The following is a 25,228-nucleotide window of genomic DNA, read 5'->3' on the forward strand; positions in this document are numbered from 1 at the left end:
CGTCCCCATTTTCCCACTGTGTTTCTACCTCTCCCTACGTAACAAACTTCTAAAATTAGTTTCATGCTATGTATCTATTCGATAGGCACAAAAGGTTTATAGCTGCATGATTAGTAAGTGAAATGTTGGTCACGAATATATATTTTTTGTAATGCTAAGGAAAAGAGAGACTGTTTTTAAAAATCAGCACTCCAGTGGGAATGAGAGAAGTCACTGAGATTTTTCAGCTGAAATCAAAATGAATATATCACTGTTTGCCAAGTTAAAATTTTTTACTTTCTTCCATCAGGAGTCGATTTTTTTTTTTTTCACTAATTCTCAAATGTTAATAAATCTTAGAAATTACAAAACGATGTGTACCAGTGTATGATTTGCATGAATTTTTTTCCAGCCTTTTATTCTGGATTTAAAGTAACACAATCTTTCAGTGTGAACAGTGATCTGGAAATTCATTTACAATGAGTTTTGAGCAATTTATTTCTCTAGACATAATTTGGTCATTTATAATAAATGTATTATTGAGAAGTCAGTGATGATGTTTTCCATAAACTTGTTATAGAGAAGTGATCCAAGAAATTATATGATTTTACTGGAATAATTATCATCTTACCACTTTGCAATAATCATTGTGAGAGCAGTGGGCACTGGATAGTTTAAAAGTTATGTCAGGCAATAATTAGGCAGCTGTGTTACAATTTAAGTTGAAATTAGAAGATCAACTTAATCAAAATGTTAAGTAACACCATATTGTCTGATATGACAGTGGTATAGTAGAAAATTATATGCACGCTTGAGGGTCTCCTGGGTTGGGGTGTTCTGATTTCCATGATTGTCTTATGAGAATTCACTCTGAGTGTGCTTGTCAATATTCCATAGCCTTAGAGTTTGCCATCAAGGTTTTCAACTGTATATCCATAGAAGCAACTTGTAGAAAATAATTATGAGTGCTTTCAAATCTAGGTTGGTCTTCCAGCAAAGGAATAAAAGGAGGCCTGATACTCTCCCTGGGGGTTTGTTATTTCTAGGAATTTTCTTAAGGGTTTGTCTTTGTATAACTTCACCAAGTTTTCCAATTGGTACAGAATAGACACAAGTACAAACTGATTGGGTTCAAAGTTAATCATAGGAAATCATAGACCTTACAGGAAAACTGACATAAGGCACATCAAATCAGTAGGAACTTTGGCTTGACAGATTTAGACATTCTAACTTAGAAATTTTCAATTTTCAATTACTGAGGATAGTCAAAAAAATTTTTTTCCCCAAAGAGGGACAATAAAAAATCAGTATCAGATCAAAAGCTCATCCAGATATGCTTAAAATTAGATGTACCAAACTTTAACTTCTACGCACATTTTAAAGGTAAAGAGACGAAAGAACAAAATTTGTAGATGTGTGAAATGACCAAAAGAAAACTCCTCAAAGCAAAGTCTGAGATACAGAAGTTGTGTGACCCCAAGTCCCCACCTGGAAGCAAAAACCACTGCAGCAGCTATTACAGCAGCAAAGCGTAATTACTGAGCAGCCTTATCTCCAGCTCTGAAAAAGTCAATTCCCAAGTTCCCAGAGATAACCAATCTTCCGATCTTCTCTCAATACGTTTGTAAAACCAAGAGATGGAGAGATAGATAAGGATGATGTTGGGTTGTGGCTGAGCTGGTGACTTTCATAGCCCCTTCTAATTCAGAGTTTATGGTTCTAAGTCTTATTGTGAATGAAAACTTATCTATGATGAAGATTAAGTGACAAGAGAAAGAGAAATGTGTGCTTTTTTCTCCTGATATATTTTGCTCACTAGCTAATCCAGTAGTTTTCCCAATCCTACCCCAGGAGACGTTTGGCTATGTCTGGAGACATATTTAGTTGTCACAACTGGGCAGAGGGCTGTATGTGAGCTACTTGCATATTCTCAATAGAAGCACGGAAGCTGCCAAACACTGTGCGATGCACGGGACCACTCCCATTCCCCTAACAAAGAATTATGGAGCCTAAAATGGCAATAGTGCCGAGGCTGAGAAAACTGGAGACAGCCTAATAAATGGCAAACAGCCACACAGATCTAAAGTGCAAATGCGTCTTTGATACACTGGGTTTCCTGGACTATTTCATGATCTTGATACTTCAAAAAGTCACAAAAGAAACATTGGTGTGGGAAAGTGAACTGCATCTGGTCAGAAAGAATTCAAGTGACCTAGAAGGTCCTCCTGGGTCTAAACTTCGGATGAGTAACTTTTCTTCTCATAAGTAAAATTAACAGATCCTTTGAAATAGAGCAAACAGCACAGATGTATCATTCAGAAGCATTCTTCAGGCAGAATCTGGATTGTTCCCTATCTAAGTAGAATAGAAAATTGGAATTGGAAATTGAATAGAGTAATGTTGATCCCACCTCCTTGTGAAGTTGTGTTTGAGGATTTCACCATATTATCGTTATCAGTGGACAAGCTTGATCTCTCACTATTTGTATTTGTCACTATAAACCACTAGATCTTGCACAGGAACTTGGCTCCAGTAAGTGCTTAATAAATATTTAAGTGAACTGAGTGATTGAATGAACAAACAAAGGGATGCATCAAAGTGCTCTGTAAAAGGCAAAGTGCTTCACAAACACAAGGTAAATACGGGTAGATAATAGGCAATTCCACAGACCTTGTAATATTTGCTCAAAAAATCTTTTTTAGGGAAAAATGCTCAAATAGTTTAAAAAGCAAATAAGAATTGTGATCATATATGTCATAAGAAAATATGCTATGAAGATGATTAGCATTCAGGTACGTTTGGGAAGAAAAGAAACAAAGGGAGAATAATTTTAAATCGACAAAGATAAATAGTATTGCTAATTTAGATGGAGACAGGTAGGAGAAGGGGGAAGGAATATTTGAAGCCAACTAAAGACCCTGTGATATTAGGCTAGAACTTGGAATCGCTGGTTGCTATACAAATGGCACCTTTCTTAAGACAGCAACATGACAGAGGAAGCTTGGCCCAATGTTCCATAATAGAGGACAGAGCAGACAGTCAATGTGGCAAATAAAGTTAGCCTTTAGATGGACTGTGCCTTCTAAGCTGCTTGGTTGGTCTTAAATGCCAACAAAGGGGTGTAGGCAAAGAGAACTGGAACAAAAATAACCAGTCAGGAGTTTTAAGCTCAAGACCCAGTGCCGATACTGGGAAAATTATTCTCTCTCTCTGGGCCTCAATTTTCTGATCTGTGAAATGAAGAGGTTGGATTAGATATCTCCCATGATTCTGGCATATGGATGCTGATGTCCATAGTGCGCCGTGAGCTGTGGTGGGAAAGAAAAAGCAAGAGCAACCTTTTGGAATGAGCAGGGCACATCGTAATAAAACATGTGAAAAAGCCCTGAAGAAATACAAAACAAAATAACATGTCACAGGAAGGAGAAACCATAGCCATAGGATCTATTTTTAAGTTAGTGTTATTTAAATATTAATTTCTTATCATGGAATGGAAGTGTCTTGAACCAAGATGTGTGTTCCAGCAAAACTTTATCTCAAATGGACAATAGACACTTGGGGCATTACCAAATTTATACTCCTTCAGAATGAGGAAACAACATAAGAAATTTTTTTTGCCAAAAACTAATAAAAAATACTAATCTGAGAATATATATCTGCGTATTAGCATAATTTAACTTAATTTGATTCCTTTTGTAGAGTCTGCATTTGCAAATTTTTACATTTAAAATTGTTTCACATATTTATAGTTTAATGTGATAGCCCCTTGTATTCATGCTACCAGGGATAAACTAATATTTGAAATTATTTGTACTTGAGGTATTTCCTTCTAAAGAGAACACTGCTGGTTAGCTCTCGGGCCTCCCTTTGCTGTGATGAGTAGACTGGGAAATCAGAAGACACCAGAGAGGCTAAGGGACTCCATTGGAAAGAACTGAGCCAGTTGAAGGATGCACACAGGACGCTGTGGCCTGGGAGAGGAGAGACATTGGGAGAGATGTCATGTAGAGGAAACATTAAGAGAAAATATTAAGATGGGAAAAAAGAAACTTAAGCAATTTGCTGTGTGTTTTGAATGTATTCTCCTTTGGCATTTTCTCAAGAAACAGATCAATTTGATTGTCTTTGAATGCTTTCTGGACTGATGGACCTTTCTTCCTCTGAATGCAAATTTGTGCTGGTTGGACCAATAGATGTGCTTTATATGGGTTACTTTGACATAAGGTTTTAAAAGTCTGTACACCTGTACATTTAGTCAATCTGCATAATAATAATCTTGCAAGGAAGATAGGACAAAAATATTTTTATTTCCCCAAATCACAAACTGAGTCTCCTGGAGGTTAAAAGTGATTTTCCAAAATAACAAGAATGGAGACTCAAAGCTGGGTCAGCCAGTATTCTTTTCCTTACTCCACATTGCTCTCTGAGATAAAAAATGCTTAGATATGCCCAGGAACTACCAAATCTCCTCTTTTTTCCTTCTCCTCCTTTTTTTTAAAGGAGAGGGAAGTAAAAGGAAAGACCTCTACAGCACTATGTAATCCAATTTTCTACATGATGGTAATGTTCTGCGTTGTTCAATATGGTAGCCACAAGCCACTTGTGGCTACTGGGCACTTGAAATGTGGCTAGTGTGACTCAGAACAGAATTTTTATTTAATTTTAATTAATCTAAATTTAAATAAATAACCACATTCGGCTCCTGGATATAATATTGTGCAGCATAGTTCTAGAAGCCACATGCGAGAGATTAGCAAATCCCTAGGTATCTCAAACTAAAATAATAATTGGGGGTAAATTGTATGTTATCATTTATCTTTTGTTTTATATTTGTTAGTATATCTTGAAGTCCAAACCCTTCATAAACAAAGCAACATTGTGGTCAGTGCCATCTGGCTGGCTTAAGATATTTTTCTTGACTTTTAATAACTTTAATTACTGAATATCATTTTTACAAATAATTAAGATAAAATAACTAATTTCCTCAGTAGCTCCATTTACCTGATTTCACCAGAGGTTTGTGTGTTCCTTTGCTGTTCTTAATCTTTTAATTATTATTGTTATTCTCTAACATGTTCAAAAGATATTAAGCAATGTACAGAAGCGCCCTTTGTAATACCTAATATACGTAAAGTCTAAAGCAGCAGCATCCATTCTGGATTTCTAGAAGCTCTTTGCATTTGCTCTTCCTTTGGAGAAAATGGGCACCAAGAATAAACCAGAAACAAAATAGGATGAAGTTTTCACGAAAAAAGGGGATTCAGTCAGCTTTTCTCTTACCACCAAAAGTTCACATACAATGGAAACTTCTCACCACCTTTAACTCTGAGTTCTATGAAGAGGTTTTCCTGCACATCAGCAGCCTTTTTACCTGCAACATGTTGTCTTTCTTCCTTAGTGCTTTAGTTCACAGAACAATTCAGAGGGTTTTACATTTTTCTAGAGAATTGTCAATTCTTCTGAACAAAAATGGAAAATGAAAGGGTATAAAGATAACATTACTACTTCAAAGAATTGTGTAAGGAGTTGGATATATATGCGGGATTTATACAACTGTCAATCAACTGCTGTTGGAAGCCACACCTACCACAAAAGCTAGTGAAAGAAGCATCTTCTTATCCTAAAAGGAATCGTCTGTGTGCTCCTTATGTCTTTGTAGAATACCAGTTGCACCAGTTACATTGGCAAGTCATTTGCTTATTGCTATCTGATCAAACCTAATCCACAAGAAATAAGGGTGGGATATTTCATATAAACAGAAAGCAGCTACAGCAGACAGATTGTCATCACATCCTTCAATCACCTTGCTTGTCAATTTTTTTGCAATTATTAACTAAGTAGGTTAGGTTGCCACCCTCATCAGGTACTTACAAGTGTAAAGCAATATAGAATGATGGAAAATGGCACTAGTTTGCATCAGACAATTGTGACGATAAATACGATACTTGGTTAGTGGACTGATGTCATTCAATGTAGACACCGCGTACAGATGCTAAGCCATTGATAAAGTGCTGTGTAAGAGACTTCTCTGCTTCTTTATACCCGAATCTGCAAATGTTGGACACTGTACCCTACAAGAACCAACAGCTTCTTGGCACAGGATGTAAGTTTCATGGGTCGAGATGTTGATGAACTGTACACACAGTACCTGAATTTAAACTTCAGGAGCTCAGTATATATATTAACCGCTTTCCTGCTCAACGGATGCCTTTCTTTTCTTCATTCAGGGGAACTTTGGAAATCTGGATTGTGATTCCAGGGCAAATGACAGATCCATCTAAGGAGCTTTTGCATCTGTTTTCTCTAACCAGGGAGGGAAGAGGTTGATAGGAATGAAGGAGTGGCTCAAATCGGCAGGATAATGATCGGCACTGCAATTAATTGAACCACTTTCGCTAAGTGACATAAAAATATTCTAATATTAAGGATTATTTTACAACTCTATGGAAGTATGCAGTAATGCATCTTGCATTCTTGTCTTGATGACAAAATGCACTCTTAGAGTCACAAGAGCCTGCCTTGTGTTAGTTATAAACAAAAATATATTTATATATATATTTATGTAACTACTATGTGCTTTAAAGAAAATTACTGTATGATTCAGCAGGGTTCTCTCGATCTTTTTCTCGCCAGGGATATGCTGATTTGAATGGCTTCTCAGGAATCGACAATAAAATGGGCCTTTAGTACTGAAATGGCAAAAAGTAAAAAAAAAAAACCAAAAAAACAAAACCCTATGATTAGAATCCCTTAACATTTTTGCTTCAAACAACAACTAAGGAACTCTCTGTATTGTTTCCTTTCGTTTCCTTCAGCCAAGAGCAACTGTGTCTTCATAGGACTTCACAGTTGGGAAATGGAGGCAACGCTTCATAAAACAAATCAGATCTTTTATTCTGAGGTGGGAGAATGGAAGGCCTCATTTGCCACTCCCTCTTTCCTAATCCTTAGCTAAAAGCTTGTAAGTTCTGTCACAGCTCAGAGAAAGGGCCTTCATTAACAAGGAAGAGGGAGGCATCGTCTGAACCTCCAGTACAGATAAAAGATTCATCCTGTAAAATAATGAACTTTTTGGAACAGGTGGAGCTGGACCAGAAAAACAAAATCCTTTTGCCGCCCGTCTGGTGAAAAGATAGAAAATCTCTTAGTCTCTGTATGTTTTTGCTCCTGCAGGAGCTATTTTTCTCAGCCATCTTGCAACATTCATTATTGCTCTTTTGAGCGAAATGGTTCCGGCTTTGGAACAGTGTTGTCTTTGAGACATCAGAGAAGAAAATTTGAACCAAAGTGTAGGTCCCTCGTGAACTAAAGCTTTCTTGTTATTCTTTTTTCTCGATCCCTTTGCAACCCTGCACCTAAGCCAACAGCATTGTAATCTTGTCAAACTTCTGATAAGCCCACAGGAGATGTTCTGAGTGAACTATTGATGTCATTCCACTAGGGAATTCTATGTTCAGTGGTAAATGGTATCTTGTTTAAGTTTTAGTTTTTCTTTCTCCCTTCCTGGGCTGGGCTTGTCCAGAAATCTTGTCTCCTTCAGGCTACAGCAGCTTAGGATTCCTTTGTGTGTGTGTGTGTGTGTGTTTGTTTATTTGTCTTAAAGGTATAGGCAAAATTTTAGTCTTAACACCTGTAAGCCAGCACTGGTGCTGTTCTGTCCTAGAAATTTTAGCATTGCTCTGATACAATGAAACCTTCTTTCTCTCCCACTGGTTCAACCTCAGCATAGGCAGGATGGCCAGAACCTCTTCGAAACTTCATTGCAGGCCATCTGCTGGGGCGTCTCTAAAAGAGAAAATGAAAAAGTAATGAACACCTGGGCGATGATCACATCACAAGAAAAAGATATTTGCCAAATACTTTAGATTAACTTCTAAACTAAATTTAGTAACCCATGAAATTATCTCTCATCACCACCATGGTCAGAATTATATACCCGCAAAAGTCCCGTGTTTCGTCTCCATTATGGTATGATCAGCACCTTTCAGGTGGCCCCGTAGGATTGAGAGCTTCGTAAAGGCAGGATTTATGCCTCATGCATATTTATGTCTAAAAGATTCTAGAAGTGCCAAAATATAACTCGGCAAAAATGAGCTGCAATAAAAACAAGTCTTCTTAATATATAGCCACTGACACTTTCTCTTCTCCAGAAGTCAATAATGATATCACTTCATTTTCCTTATTAATTCACTCAAAAACATAAGCCCATAAAATTCTGCACAGTTCTTAGAAGTGTACTTCAAATTAGGGACTAGACTTCCTGGTAAATAAACTAAAATAAAAATCACTTAGTATCTTAAGAAATTATTTATTAAGCTGAGACGTCTCATATATAACTTTTTCGGCTTGAAAATTAACAGATGTCATGCCCTGAAAACTGAACCCAACATCACAGGGTGTGGACAATCTCGAGCCTATGAACTCAGTAACTGTACATGTGGACATTTTTTTTTTGCACACAGTCCTAAAATACAAGTTATTTGTATTGACAAAAAGAGCGCATTTCTTCCCAGCACTCTGTCCGTCAAACCTTTTGCGATTTACACGTAGAAGTGCTGAAATGAATTATTAAGTTATAGTAGCAGAAGACACTCAAATGCATTTCCCAGCCACAGTGACACTAGAAACTATTACTCCATTTATCAGACTGCCTGCAATTTTACAGTAAATAAGACAAGAAATATTGAAGGAAGTTTATTTCTATCTAAAGAATTTTAATGTGAAAAATGTTAAATATCAGTGTAGATATACCAGCATTTGGCAGCTTTCTAGATTTGCCAATTATATTTCCCTGTCAATGATTAATGGCCATAGAAGAGTTTTTACATCAAGTAGGAATGAGTATCTACTCTACTTTCTGGAAAAATACCAATCAAGGTAACTGCGTTCTGCCTACTAATTATATTACATGCTGTCTATATAACGTTATGTGGTCAGAATGCTTTACTTTTATTAGCTGAATAAGTCCCATGAGGTAAGTGAAATGGAACTGTCCTTATTTTCCAAAAGAAGAAGTTAAAACTAAGAGAGGGCTAAATAGAAAAATAGTGTGTCCTTTTTGGAACTAAAAATCACCATCAATGGAAATGTAGTAAGCATCTCCAGGGAGATAGATACTCTTACTCATGGTCACTCCTGTTTGTGGGACAACACCAATATGCTGCTGTACTCATTATTTATGACTTCCACTCTGGTTTCAGAGACTTCACAACTGGACTTCCGGATCCATAACTGCCCTAGTCCTTCTCTGAGTCAAGTAGCACCACTAAGTCTTTGCTCTGAATCTCCACGTTTATAAGGTCTGGCTGGCAAGTATAGCCTTGTGAACTAGCACTAATTTACGACCCAGCATGTAAAGATATTGTGGGATAGGTGACTTTTCATTAAAAAGGAATGCAGATGATGAGAATGTTGATGATGATGCTTGTGAAGGTTATATTTTATTAAGCTTTGAATCGTATTTCATGCTTTGTACTAAGTGATTTACATATATGATCTCATTTAATATGCACAACTCAATCATTTATATTTTGCACAAAGCTGTAAAGCTAGCAACTGGCAGAGCCAAGATTTAAAATGAGGTCTAACTACTTCCAAAGTTAATTGCCCGTGATATAGAAATTAGTTCTTAAAAATTTAGTGGTTTGCGTATAAGTCACCCGAAATTTGTGAACATGGTTCTATTTTTATTTCAGTCTTAAAAATATAACATTACCAACAACATCAGTATCCTATTAATAAATCAGAAATACTAAGTCAATAATTCTCTGTCTTAGGTGAAAAGATTGCAGGATTATTGGTAATGTTTACCATGTCCTCTGCAGGCTCATCACAGAGGTCCTCAAAAATGACGGAAGTGAAGCCTCTTCTGTTAACACAATACTAACTTATTTTCTGAATTAATTACATAACCTTAAAGAAAATTTCTCTTGATTTTGTTACTATTCTTTGTAGGAAAAAAATAGAAGTACCCCAACAACATATAAAATTACTAGAGATCTCACCACTACATCACTTACATGCATTTCTAGAAACATTAAATCATCGCACATACTGTTTTATGAATTCCCTTTTTCTCCACTTAAGTAAACACTGAGTAACAAAAATTCATGAACTATTCCTCTACAAAATTATTTTAAAAGTCTCTAGAGTAAACTACTTATAACTAACTCATGATTTATATAGTCAATTTGTTTTTGAGACTTTTTCCAATTTTTTTGACAATATAAATAGTGTTACAATAAATATCTTTCCTGCTAACCTGATGGGTATATATCTCTGATTAGTTCCTTTTATAAATCCTCAGAAGTGGAATTATTGGGTCATATGTTGAAGGACATACGACCAAAGAAAGGTATAGAACATGGTTTCTCATTCATATGGGAGAAAAAAACATTTCAGGGGAAAGAGATTGTCAGTGTAGGTTGGAAAGGTGAGGAAAATACATGGAGGTAAGATTTAATATAGATTTCAAATAAACTTTCTAAAGATGAACAAAATAGAATAGGTATAATCCAGCTACGAAATTATTCAAGAAAACTATCTTATTTGTGCAAAACTAAAAAATTTATGCCTACCCCTACAGTTTTTGACTAGATTAAAAGAAAAGACATTTTCCATAATAATATCTGAAAACTTATAATGAGATCTAACAAATACCATGCAACTGGGGTTTAGAAAATTTGATCTGATTTCACATTCGTTTACAATTTGTTGATATCTCAATGTTAGCCCTGAAAATGTTGAACAAGAGTAACAGCTTTACCAATTACTTTCTTCTAGTTAGTACCAATCTGCTTCCTTTCTAGAACACTTTCACATATCACAAATCAATGATATGATCTTAAATACATCAGTTGCTTTCTCTGGGCCTTAGTTTCCTCATTTGTAAAATGATAGCTAAGGGTTTGTCTTCTAAAACTGTAGAATCCTTGTACTTGACTGCGTAAAATAATTGACTTTAACACTGGGGGAAAAAAAAGAATGATTTTAAAAACTCCTCCGTTTTGTGGTTCTTCTCATCATCGTCCCTCCTGTCTTTCTCCACTAACTTTTAGGATTCCTAAGTTTAAGGGAAATCTATGTAAATCAGTTCTAACTGAAATTGCTTTTGTATGTCAACCAGCAGTTGCTCAAAGATTTCCTTACAAATGAAAATAATGGGGCAGTACTATGACTGTAACAGAATGGTTGAATATTTAGTTCTCGTGGGAAAATCTTTCATGCTGGTGCTCTAACATGAGGCATCTATCTAGTGGACAAAGGGATCTAGAAACCTGGTCATCATGTCTGGCTCTGCCATGAAGCGTGATGGGTCACAATCCAGTGTGTACACTTCTTTCTCGAGGCTCAGATATTTTCAAATCTGTGTTCTTTTCAGAATGACTCATTCAAACTGTTACAGAAACTGATAGGGGCCACAGGGTCACTTGCTAACAGAGCAGGATGGCTGCTGAAAATTGAAAAATTCAAACCAGACTGTCGTGTTAATTCATTACACAGATTCAGGCAGTAATGCCTTAAAACATTACCGGGTGTGATGCGTGGGTGATCTCTAATTTCATTTCTGAGAATTATTTATGTAATTAATCACATTCAGAAGGAAATGCTCACACTGATGTGTCAGCACTGGGGGGGCCGTGCGTGCGGGTATTCTCCCTAATTACTTCTTCGGCACTATTAATTGCACAGTCATCCAGATCTGTCTCAATGGTCTGTGGCAAGATAATTAGCTGAAATATCCACAAACAAACCTGCAGGGTACTCTCAGTTAGCAGCATACACAACCTGCAGCTGGAGACCTCTTCAAGCTCGGAGAGCAAAGCAAATAGCGCTTTCTGTGGATTGGATGAGCCCTTGAAGGAAGTTACGAGGCATGAGCACGAAAGGAGTTGATTTTGAAATTCAAGGCCCAGCTAGAAGACACCTGTGGTGCTTGATGGCACTTGACAAGCAGTTGTTCCGAAATATCTGGTGTTTGGTGCTGTGTTCTTCAGTGCACAGCAGCGAAGTGGAAAGATGCTGGGATTATGAGGCTTGGACAGCATCACAGTCCTGTCATTTCCCACCACAGGACTCAGGCAAAGTCACGTGTTTTCTTTGTTACTCACTCTTCCCATTTGGAAAATGAAATGAACTGGATTATTGTTTTTCAAGCTTCTTTTCTTTTCTTTTTCAATTAAAAAAATTTTAAGTCACAAACCTTTTGTTCCAACGAGATCTTACCTGGAAGCCTAAACAGGATCACACAGAGTAGGTCTCCCTTCATTGTGATGAAGGGACCCCTGCGTACCCACTCTGAGCCCTGAGGGAGCCCATGGGTACTATACCTTCCCAGAGTATGTGTTTAAAAACTAAACAGAACTCGATTTGCATTTCTCAAACTTGATTTGCATGGAGATCCCAGGGGGCCTTGTTAAGACGCAGATTCTGATTCACTGGGTCTGGGGGAGGGCCTGGTTTCTGCATCCTATCAGGTGCCTGGGTGGTGCTGATGCTGCTGGTCCACACAACACACTTTGAATAGTGAAGGCTATGATTCTCTAAGGTCTCTTCATACAGGAGCATTCTTTAAAAGTGAGTGGAAGAAAAAATACTGAACTTTGACCTTCCTTGGGTCTCCAGTGGACCTTTGTGGGAATTGAACGTACATTCAGCAGGGGCAGCCTTCCTATATTTAGCTTTGATAAAGTTTGACTGTTCAGTGGAAGGGAGTTTTCTTCCTTTTCATACTTCCAAATACAAATTATTCTCTATTCTGCTTATTTTGTGTTGAATGTTATTTCAGTCTTAACAGTTGTAAGTCTGGGTTGCAAGATTTAGCAAATAGATAGACAGGGCACTAGTTAAGTTTGAATTTCAGGTAAACAACAAGTAATTTTTTTAAAACTCCTTCATGAGACACACTTATAGTAAAAAATTACTCATTTTTTTAATTTGAAATTCAAATTTACCTGGGTGTCCTGAATTTTATTTGGCAACCCTACCTATAGTGGAACACTATGGCTTTAGGCCCTGGCCAGTAAAACTTGCAATCTAATTAAAATAAACCACTCCTGTTTGTGGCTGTGCCTCTTTGCTTCATGAATTTTAGGCCACTTTTTCCTTAAAAAGAGTAACTCAAATTGATTTGTCCATCTTCTGGTGGCCAAGATTCCAAGAAATAACTGTTGTGTGAAGCAAGGCCTGGGTGTTCTTTCACACATTCTCTGCTCATCCGATTTCGGTTGCTCTTCCTCCTGTGGCAGCTGTCCAAGTGTCCCGCAGCCACCTCTTCTCCAACCTACACTACCTACTTGCCATTGGCACGTTACCTCCATTCTAGAACTGTCTGATGGGTGATCCTGAAGAATTAGTTAATATAACATAGTTGGTACGTGTCCAAGATGAATGTTGCCCCAAAGCATATAGAGAACAGCTATATAGCGAGATTAACAAAACCATCACATTATTCCTATGATCTTCTGAAAACTAAAGTACTCTTAAAATAAAAGTGAAGTGATTCTCCATTGGCTGCTAAATAAGTACAAACTCTTTAATATGGGAAGAAATATCTCATGTTTCATTTCAATACATTTCAAACACTTAATGTCCATTATTTTCTTTCACAGCCTGGTGGTTCTCAGACCTGACTAAAAATAAAATCACCTGAAGAGACTAAAAACAAAGTATTGACGTCGAGGCCTCCCTCAGTCCACCGAGCAGAATCTCTGGCTGGGGTCCAGGCAAGCGTATTTTTAAAAAGCTCTTCAGGGCAGTCAGATGCCCAGTGAGGGCTGAGAACCACTGTCAAACCGTACTTCTCTCAGTTCCTTCTCCATCCCATAGTTTTTGCCTGTGGTATTCCCCCAACCTGAGATGCCACTTTATCATCCTGACTTATACAAACACTATCCATTTCAATTATTTCCAAGAAAGCTTTCTGGAGTCCCAGTTATAGGTGAGAAGTCACTCTTCACCCTCCTGTGTTGTCTCAGACATATCCTTTTATTTATCTATATCTCTCATTACACTGTGGCACACATTGTGGCTGTGTATATGGTTGCATACGTATGGTGTATGTATATGTCCTGCTCTATGTATATGTCCTTGGGGTCAAGTGTCATATCCTGTTCAACTCTGAAACAGCCACAGCAGTGGTGTACCAAAGATATCTGACATCTGGAGTAGATCCTTTTTATAACATCCGCCTCCTCCATAAGACAACATTATTTTCGGTAATAATCATGAAAAGAAATGAATAATAATAATGGCCAGAAAAGAAATGCAGATGGTGAAAATCTTCCTGTTTGGAGCTTGATAGATGTAACTATGTCAGTAAAAAAAAAGAAAAATTGCAAATAAATATTCCCATACAAAAAGGGGAAATAGAATGAATTAACGAAGTTTTGAAAAAAGGGAAAAAAGACACATGAAGGAATACTGCCAAATGAGTGAGCTCCACAAGGCTCAGAGAATGATTTGCACTTTGCAATAATAGAATTGAAGTAGTTCAAGGTCTGTTTCTTTGTCTTTACAACCACAATGCTATCACCCTTTGTTCTGAATCTACCGCTTTAACACGGATCTACGTAGTATTATACAGGTTGGTGACCCGCTGAACCCACACAAGTACAAAGGACTCCAGACTCTTATGAACTCAGTCTCTAAACGCATGCATGCAGCTGAGTCTGCTGTCAGGGGCCAAGTGTGTAACTGGGAGTTCTCTGAATTAATCTCCAGGAAGAAGACAATGTTTACAAAAGGATAAGTAATAAAACTGTGCAAAGTTGAAGTTTACATATATATTATGTTGGTAACACTCAACAGTAACTGAATCAACTCTTTAGAACTTAGATCAGCAAAAGCTTTTAACACCATTTAGAATTTCTGGCACATAGTGATAATAAAAATTTAATTTAGTCGGTTTTATTATAATTTTACCATTTTCTACAAACGACACATGCCCTTATGACCAGCAGCTGGACAGACTGCTCCCAATGCCCTGCCCTTGGTCCCCCATTGATCTACCATGTCTAGCAAAATGGCATAAGCAAGGAGACTCACAGTAAGTGTTTGCGTTGACTTACATAGATCTTACTCTATAGTTTATGCCCCACATGGAGCACAGCAACCAGATTCTTGAGTGACAAGCTATCTTCTTGGCTTTCTTTTTTCCCCTTTTGACTTGAGTCCATTATTGGCTACTTTGCTACCCAAAATGAGAATGACTGGTGATAGTGATTATTAGCACATTCATGCAGCGATAACTGCATTCAGTAAGACAATAATGTTACTCTTAAAGAGTCTATACATAAAACACAGTGCTGAAGATAAGGCATTTTAGGTATGTTTAGGGAAAATAAGATATTTGCATACAGACACTTGAACAGGAACTAACCAATAATACAAGTAAAAATGCACAGACAAGAGATTTCATTGCTCAGTATAAAATCAAGTATCCGCTGAAAGTATTTGACAATAAATGCTATGAGTTTCGAGGAAAGAGACTCCATTCGGATTTGAGTCATCAGAGATGATTTCTTGGGCAGATTGAATATAAAGACGAAGGACAGAATGAAATTCCTCATCATTGTAGCCCTGATGCTCTTCGCAGGACTTATTCTAGGTCTTTAGAAAACCTCAGCCACTGGTTTTGTGAGCTTTAGTTTTTTTCCTCCTCTACTTTATCCCCTCTAGCAACTTCACCGACTTCAACATGCTCTTCCTCAAGGTTCCTCCTGGATCATTTTGAAGATATCTACTTCCATCTCTTCTATATTGCTCATTCTACCATCTCAAAACAGCCATCTCCAAGGCCTGGCCATCTCGTGGCACTATACAGCCTCTAAATCCTTTAGATTATGGAGCATTGCCTCTCATTAATCTCCACAATTCACACAGACTTCACTTAACTTCCTGTCAGCCTGAATTCCATGGTGGGCCACTTCTCTCAACTTAGTTTCTCTTCCCTCATCTATATGACAATAAATCCCAGATAAGCTCTCCCATCCTCGTCATAAATCCTCATCTTCTAAATTTTCAATTCTAGGCCCTAAGCAGTCCCAACCACTGCAGAAAAAGTCACATATTCAAGTTAACCCAGCACCACAGAATCACTCTTTCAACTGGGAAGTCAGTGATTCATTCACTCTTCTCTTATTAAATCCTTAGGATACACCAAAACTCATCCAGTCCCATGCTGCCCTCCCTCAATCTTGAATTTCATCATCCATTTTTACTGAGAAGATTCAGCCATTAAGAAGATTCCAATCCTTCCCCTACTGTCTTCATTGATGCCTTTATATCTACTCATCCTTTCGTCTCTGAAATAAAAAGATCTTCTTCTGTTGCACAGTTAACTGCTTCTCCTACTCAATCCTGTCTCTGCTATGAAGTTACTTCATTCCTTCCTCCTTCTCACGCACCTTAAAAAACTCCTTTCATGTTTCTTTTCCTTATACCTGCACTCAACATCAGAAAAACCCTTTATTTGATGTTTCTTTGTATCCTCAGTACTAAATCTCTCTTGAATGTCTGACTGAATCTGTTGCCTTGACATTACAAAACCATTTTTTACCCTCTTCAATCTGGTGCCTCTTCCCTCCCTTGAAACTGCATTCTCACAGGTTACAAATGTTCTCATTGTCAAGTTAGTACCATTTTTCTCTTTTTCTGGGACTTCTCTAGAGCACTTGACACTGCTGCCTCCCCTTCATCCCTGAGCCTCTCCTTTTTTCTGGCTTCCTATGATGGCATATTCCCTTGCATCTCTATTTTATTTTCCTCTTAAGCTTGTCTCTTTTCCAGGTTTATAAACACTAAATGTTAGCATGTTCTAAGGTTTAGTCATGAGTGCTCTAATCTCTCTCTTCTCCATAACATTCTTCTTTATTCTCTTGGGTTTCCACTTTCATTATTGTAACTTCCATTATTTTCTCATCCGACTGCTTAAACTTAATCCATTCCTTTTCTTCAGTTGCTTTTTTGGAGAGGCCCAATTGAGATTCGACCATTAGCTCCAATCCCTTGCAGGACGCTTGGTTTTGTCCAAAATTGCCCATAAGACATTTGGTCCACGTCAAAAGGTCCTTGCTATTTGGTCCAGTCCAAAACATCCATTAGACATCTGGTCCATAAGACATTTGGTCTACACCAAAAAGGTCCTTGACATTTGGTCCTGTCCAAAACATCCATCAGACAATTGGTCCATAAGACATTTGGTCTACACCAAAAGGTCCTTGACATTTGGTCCTGTCCAAAACATCCATCAGACATTTGGTCTATACCAAAAAAGTCCTTGACATTTGGTCCTGTCCAAAACATCCATCAAACATTTGGTCCATAAGACATTTGGTCCACACCAAAAGCTCCTTGATATCTGGTCATATTTGGTCCTGTCCAAAATGTCCGTGGAGACATTGGGTCCACACCAAAAGGTCTTTGATATTTAGTCCTGTCCAAAACCGTTTGGCATGGGCCAAATATGCTCATGGACATTTTGGAAGGACCAAATGTCAAGGATCTTTTGGCATGGACCAAATGTCTTATGACCAAATGTCTTGTTTTGGACAGGACCAAATATCAAGCACCTTTTGATGTGGACCAAATGTTTTACGGATGTCTTGAATAGAACCAAATGTTTGTTAATTGCTCAAAACAAACCTGCTTAAAATCCACCCCTTCATTTTCCTTCTTAAACTAACTTTGCTTTCTGATGTTGATAATTCTGTCACTAGAAAATTTAATTTCCAAGTTGCTCAGATTTTGTACTTTGGAATTACCTTTGCATCTTTCCTCTTCATTCCACATATTCAGTGCAAAGAACCAGGGCATCCTCCCCACCTTTACCACTAATTAGCTATAGGACTTTTGGAAATTGCTTAATTTCCTGGAATCTCAGTTATCTTATCTGTAAAACAGGAATAAAATAATGCCCACATTTATGGACCTCACTGGTGAGTAGCGAGAATCAAAGATAATTAATTGAAAGCAATTCCAGATGCAAAGCTTTAAGCACACAAAACTGCTAAGTTCTATCTTCTTCCTTCATGTGGCTCTTGAATTAGCCCCATTCCACTCCTTCTATCAATACCCAAATTCAGCTCTCAGCTATCACCTCACACATGAATTACTGATAGAGCCTTATAACTCTCTTCTGGGGGTTCTTTTACTCTTCTTCCAGCTTTCTCCAGCCCACATCCCCACCACTATTGTCAACTTCTACTTCTTTATAACATCATGGATTCTCACTGCCTACAGAATGAAGCCCAGACTTCAAAGTTAGTTCTTCAAAGCCCATCACATCTAACCTCCAACTACGTTAAAGTCACTCCTAATACTTGTCCATAGATAGCAATATATAGTTGAATTCATCTTGCCCTTTCTTGATTCAGTGCTTCTGTAAAATCATAATACCTCTTTTCCATGTGAAATGTCATGTCCTCTTCCTCTTTGCTTAGGCACAGCATAGCACTCTTTCAAGACTCTGCTCAAACACTACCTTTTTAATGAAATTCCCCCTGATTAATCTCTCTTTCTTAAGAATTTTACTGTACCCAACTGCACCCTTTATTCAGCATTGATCATATCTTTGATGCTCATTTTATGATTATTGAATTCATATGTGGCTATTTGGACTTTAAAATTTTTATTTTCTTTATTTCCACATATATGATAAGCTGGCAAATATGATTATACATAGGGTGACCATATGACATTAGCCAAATTAGGACACTTTTGAGAGTGAATGAGAGAACCATTAACCATTATATCAGACAACAGACATGAACTAGGACGGCAGAGGGCAACCTGGGATGGGTGTTTACCCTCTGTGATATTAAGAGCATCTAACAGATTGCATTGCACAAATAGGAGCTTTAGTTTTGTCTGATTTTCCATGATACAACCTGAGAAGATTCCAGTCATCTTTAGCATTAGCCTTAGTTCACAATATCATGTTGATACTACATTTGGCACTATCTCTTGATTTTTTGAACCACATTGCCACAACTCATGTTTTCTACAAACATAGAGTAATAATTTGCCATTAGACAGGCAATTTACTCCAGGGAAAAGTAATTTTGCAGTGAGGGTGCCAACAGGCCAGCTTGCTGTTGCGCAGTGACTTGGTTAAAAGACAAGATAATGCTGCTCTGGTCATAAATGTTCTAATAAAAGTCAAATGTGAGTTAGTGCAGCTCTGTACAACAGTAAGACTGGCTGTGTTCCTTGAGAGGTTGTTCTCACCAAGTTACTTGTATCTGAAGCATCAATGTGTTTCTAAGTGAGGTCAAAGAAAAGTTGGCAAGTTGAGCTCTAATTAGCCATGACCTTAGGAGTGGTGAATAGGGAGCTATTTTCTACCCTGAAGGGATTGTGTGCTTGAATCCGCATTTAATCACAAGGTTAGAAAACAACCCAATACAATGATTTATGCCATCTAATCCACGAGTGGACACTATTCATCCAACGATTTAGAGTAACGTTTATCAATCGAATCATGGCAAAAACAGACCTGTAATGTTTGACTGGTATTTCATGATATGTTAATTTTTGTAGGTTTAAATTAAAAGTTTTAGAAAAAAATTTAAAAGGAAGATAGCAAACTTTTTACTTATTTAAGGTACTATGTTGAAAAATGGATATCCATAATGGTGTATCTTTTTCATATTTGAGAAACTTGATCCATTTATTTTGGAATTTATGATACATACTATCTCTTGTCAAATCAATTCAGAAATTGCAATAGAAAACATAATTATGATCCTGAGAAGGGGAACAATTTAGCATCAATATGGCAGGAAAATAAAAGGTAAAGAATATTTGCTATAGAAAATCAATTGTAGCGGTATTACAGATGCAATTATAATTATGTTTTCATACAATGTTATAATTGACCAATATCAGTGTTTAATCATCCTTACTTAGAGCCTCTAGTAATGTTCATTACTGTCCTTTACAAGATTCTTGCAATTTCTACAAAAGCTTAGTTGAGAGTGCCAGACATTCATCCCGTGATACAGAAGTACTGATAACCATTTTACTGATATTATGTGAGCCAGGTTATAGTCCTGGTGGGAACTCCAATGTTTACAACATTTTACAAATGAGAAAAAGAAATAAAAAAGCAAGATGTCTGAGATAGACCAATTAGAACCTATAAAGATGACTGTTTTTATTGCACAATCGATGGTATTATATCCAGGGCTGGATAACATGGTTTATGAATTATTTAGATCACTTGTTTTTCCCGTCCTCTTACAATTTAGATAACTCACCAACACTTGCTTAAGAAAAGAGAGTAGGGATGGGGGATAAATGAACCCCTCCAATAAATACAAGAAGGTAGGGGTGGGAGATTGAATACTTCCAATAAATCTTGTTATTTATATAATTTTTGGCTGACATTAATGACTATTTTTAAAAATAGTGCTTTTAACATTGAGCAGATAAAGGTCGTTTGGGAGTCAGCAAATTCAGTTTCAATTCCTGATTGAAGGTTTGAGGAATTGACCAAAAGTCACAAAGTTAGTAAGTTAAAAGCTAGAATTTACACAAGGTCTGCCCATTTGCCCTGTACTCTTTCTGCTGCATTTTACTGGTTCCTGGTTCTGTTACCATCAAATACCAAGGTCTTAAGCAAATCACTTCCTATCTCTTGTTATCCACGTTTTCATGTATAAAATGAGAAAGTGGACAAACACCGATTCTTTACCTAGTATGAGCCTATAACCTCCAGCCAGCCTTAACTGATAAATATATGCCAATAACTTTTTAAGGGCAATATTCTTTTATCAATGCCATTATTTTAATTTTATGCATTTAAAACACACTGTGAATGACTCAACCATAATATTGCAATAAAATTTACATTAAAAATGTCTGAATACATCAAATCCTATAACATCAATGTTGCAATTTAAAGAATTGTTTATATTTTCAAGCATACAAATGTTTTTTCAGGAAAATGGGCTTTTATTTCTCTTTTGGTGAGACACACAATGCAAAAAGTTGTGAACCACTGCATTTGATTTTTCCTTAAGTTTCCTGCTAACTTCACCTTTCTAGCATTTCATGCTTTCGTTTATTGAAGTTCCACTTGGATTATTTGAGATGAGACTCTTTATTCGACAATATTTATGAAGCATTGTGTGTGTCCTTGGGGATAAAAACAATGAATGAGACAGATGTGCTGTCCCCTGGAGCTCCCATATTCTCATTAAAGTTCACCAAGAAGTCACAACGAGGAAAGTCCTTCTGATTTTGTTTTAAGCTCACTCCCTTAAAAGCACTGATAGTCAATTCCACCTATTAACCAGACTTAATGGAAACAAATTTCTCTCTCATAATCTCTGGCTACTTATTTGTCCCACTGAAACACCATATATCATTTCATCTTAAAAATAGATATACACTAAATTTTCAATTACCCTAAATATATTCTGCTAAATAGATTTTAGAATTGGTAAACAAAAAAAAACTAAATCCCAAAATATGATTGTTTAGTTATTTAAAATGTTTTATTTTGGGGCTGGCCCCGTGGCCAAGTGGTTAAGTTCGCGTGCTCCGCTGCAGGCGGCCCAGTGTTTCGTCGGTTCGAATCCTGGGTGCGGACATGGCACTGCTCGTCAGACAACGCTGAGGCAGCGTCCCACATGCCACAACTAGAGGAACCCACAACGAAGAATACACAACTATGTACCGGGGGGCTTTGGGGAGAAAAAGGAAAAAATAAAATCTTTAAAAAAAAAAAGTTTTATTTTGCTTTTTCCTTCTTGTACTTCTATAATTTCTTATAAACAATATTTCTCTTGCATAATTTTCTGTCATTACAAGCTGTTTTTTCCCCCAACAATCTCTTTACTTTTACATTTGGATTAGTCACTATAAACATATTTATAACCTCAGCTTTCTTTTGATTTGGTTTTGCCAACATCCTCAATAATTTTTAGTCCATCTGGTTCCTTTTGTTTATACCTTTCCTAAACAAATTCTAATGCGACTATATTGTTTGCCAAAACACACCCAGCCCAACAATTTTTCCCTGATTTTTCATTATTCTAATGAATTTCTTATGTGGCTTTACATCCACTAGATGATAACTATTTTCTCTATTAAGAATCCTTCTTTTTAAATTTTCTCAATGGGTTAATAAATTGGAATGTATTTCTTGCTCACATTATGGTCCAAGACAAGTGTTCTCATAGGCCGGCAACTTCCTCCCAAGCCTGGCTCAGGCTTCCTCCATCTTGGCCTCTCCATTCCCTGGGGACTGTGTGCAGCCAGTTGGTGGAACAGGAGGGAAGGTATGTAAAAGGCACATCCAGTTCTTAAAAGCCTTGGCTTAAAAGGCACCTATCACTTTCTATTGTGACTAGTAGTCATATGGCCACACTCAGATGCAAGAGAGCATGGAAAAGGTAATCCTAAACTGTGCAATTACTTACCAGTCACAAACCTCTTCTATGGAACTGGGAACATGAATTATGGTGAATAGTCAGCCATCTGTGCTATAACACTCATCTCTCTCGTTTTTTAAAGATTTTATTTATTTTTTTCCTTTTTCTCCCCAAAGCTCCCCAGTACATAGTTGTATATTCTTCGTTGTGGGTCCTTCTAGTTGTGGCATGTGGGACACCGCCTCAGCGTGGTTTGATGAGCAGTGCCATGGCAGCGCCCAGGATTCGAACCAACGAAACACTGGGCCGTCTGCAGCGGAGCGCGCGAACTCAACCACTCGGTCACGGGGCCAGCCCCAGCACTCATCTCTTTTAATGGTTTATATGAGGCTTAGAGATTTATAAATATAAGACCCTTAGCATAATATATGCAATAATAAGTAATATCTAGTATTATTACTTGTAACATTATTATAATTTTACCACAATAAATGGGAGCTTAGACTGTACATAAATAAATTATGCACATTATTATATAATATATTATATAAATTACAATGTGCATATTAAATAACAATTGCATTTTTAATTAATTTTTAATTGAGGTATAACTGGCATCTAATATTATATTGGTTGTATATTAGCGATTACATGTAAAAAATAAGTGGAGCAACATATAAAAACATATAGAAAAAATATTGTAAACATTTTCCAAGCATTTCCAAAATTTTTGTTGCCAGAGGAAGCAAGTTGAAACATAAGATGCGTGTGACAGCAATAATAGCCACTTTCAAATGCACAAAGGGCAGTCATATGGGTTTAAGTGCCCAATTTTTTCTTTCTTTTTAAAAAAGTCATCCAGTGATTTCACTAGGATGTCTTAATGTCGGTTGTTTTCAGCCAATAATACGCAGTGTTTTCTTTCAATGTTTAGATTCTTTTTTTTAAGGTTTCAGGAACTTTAAAAATAATATAGTTTGTAGTATTCATTTTTTTCTTCTTTTGCTTTTGTTTTCTTCTTTAGGGATTCCAATTACTCATACACTGGATCTTCTTTGCAAACCTTCAATATTTGTCATTATCTCTCAAATCCTTTTTATCTCCTTCTTCAGCTCTTTTCAGCTTTAAAAATGCTCTTTCCTTTAACTTAAGGTTAAATTTAAGATTTCCTCAAAGGCTTTAAGACTTGTGTTTATTTGCTCTTCTGTTATTTTAGTTTTTTCCTCATTTCCAACATGATTTTTTTCTTTTACTTCTAATTCTCAAGGATTTTCACCACATTTTTTAGTTTATCTGATACTAATTTGTGTTGTTCCTTAATGTTTTGCATCATTTTCTTATTGCTTTTTAGCTAACTTTGAAATAGTACTTTGGAGTTTTCAAGAGGTTTTTTTAAGCATGTGCTTCTGATATGCTTTCATGTCTGTGGGGATATTATTCTGCTCTTTAGTTTCTTTACATTATAGTATCATTGCCTGGGATTTCACTTCCAAATTTTCTTTTGCTCATTTCTGTGTGAATTTCGTTTCTCTAAATTTTTAGAAGGAGGGTTGCTTCAACTAACATTTATAGCTTCAGAGTTCTCTCTTCTGTGGTTCTTTTTTGTATTAAAAACATGCAATTTTTTGCTTTCTGATATTTCCTGACTCTGTTCCCTTCTCCAACTTTTTTTTTTTAATGAGAAAGATCAGCCCTGAGCTAACATCTGTTGCCAATCTTCCTCTTTTTGCTTGAGGAAGGCTGTCCCTGAGCTAACATCTGTGCCAATCTACCTCTATCTTGTACATGGGATGCCGCCATATCATGGCTTGATGAGTGGTGTGTAGGTCAGTGCCCGAGATCCAAACCAGCGAACAGTGGGCTGTTGAAGCTGAGCAGGTGAACCTAACCACTATGACACTGGGCTGGCGTCCCCAACTTTTATATGAACCTTTTTATTTTTTTCATCTCTGTTGTCCCTATCCTACTCAATTTCATTCCACTTCCAGGGTTTTCTCCTAGCGTGTACACTATCATGGACAATGGCTCTGGTAGGTCAGTTTTGAGAATTCCTTGGGCTATACCGCTCCAGACTCTTCAGAAATTCTTACACAAGTCCCACGCACTCACCTGCAATTGATGTTGGTACCTGCCCTTCCTTCTTTCTGCTACCATTCTCACGTTAGCCTGCTGTATTTTCTAGCTAATGCTCATTGGCTATTTTGTGGTTCTTCTGTTTTCAGGCCTGCTGGACACCTTGCTGCTGCCTTTTGCCTTCTCTCACACAGATGCTGACAACATTCAGGTCTTGTGGATATTGGTGGTTTGTTATCATCTGCTGTATTTGAGGGTTCATAATTATATTTGGACAGAAGCTGTCAACTAGTTTTGTTATAAATGTTATAAATGTTATAAATGCTGTCCTTAGGTTTCTGGCTTTGATATCCAGTTGTTTTCTCTGTTTTCACCTGGTGATTTTGGAATAAAAAAAACTTATGCTGCTACCACCACTACCAACTCCCTAGGATCTTCCATTACTTACTAGCTTTTGATATCTGAAGGATTCTTTGTGCATTTACTGTTAAATCACATCATTCACTAATATAAAATTTTTCACCAAATTGATTTGAATGAAAACATTACTGAAAACATTCATAGTAATGAAAATATACTCGACTATTGTACCTACTTTTCATTGAAAAAGAGAACAATATAAGCAGTTGTTAGACTATGTGCTGAGATGAATGAATATATGTATAATACATACAATATACATTATATGTGTTAGGCTTATAAGACAGTAAAGCAAGGCAGATAGTCACCTGTCTCTTTATTACTTGGTGGTCAGTAAGAGATAATGCTGTATTTCCTTACCTGGAGATTCGTGGAGG

General features: G+C 37.0%; 1 protein-coding gene across 2 annotated transcripts in view; it reads right to left on the reverse strand.

Annotated features, from left to right (window-relative positions):
- Positions 1 to 367: 367 nt before the first annotated feature.
- Positions 368 to 25,228, reverse strand: part of PLXDC2 (plexin domain containing 2) — a 412,633-nt gene continuing 387,772 nt past the window's right edge. For both annotated transcript variants that reach the window (XM_070255121.1, XM_014737064.3), the window contains exon 15: positions 368 to 7,764. In XM_070255121.1, coding sequence (XP_070111222.1) covers positions 7,648 to 7,764 — 117 coding nt within the window. In that variant the 3' untranslated portion in view covers positions 368 to 7,647. The remainder of the gene's footprint in view (positions 7,765 to 25,228) is intronic.

This window comes from Equus caballus, chromosome 29 (assembly GCF_041296265.1).
Source record: "Equus caballus isolate H_3958 breed thoroughbred chromosome 29, TB-T2T, whole genome shotgun sequence".
NCBI classification, from domain to species: Eukaryota; Metazoa; Chordata; class Mammalia; order Perissodactyla; family Equidae; genus Equus; species Equus caballus.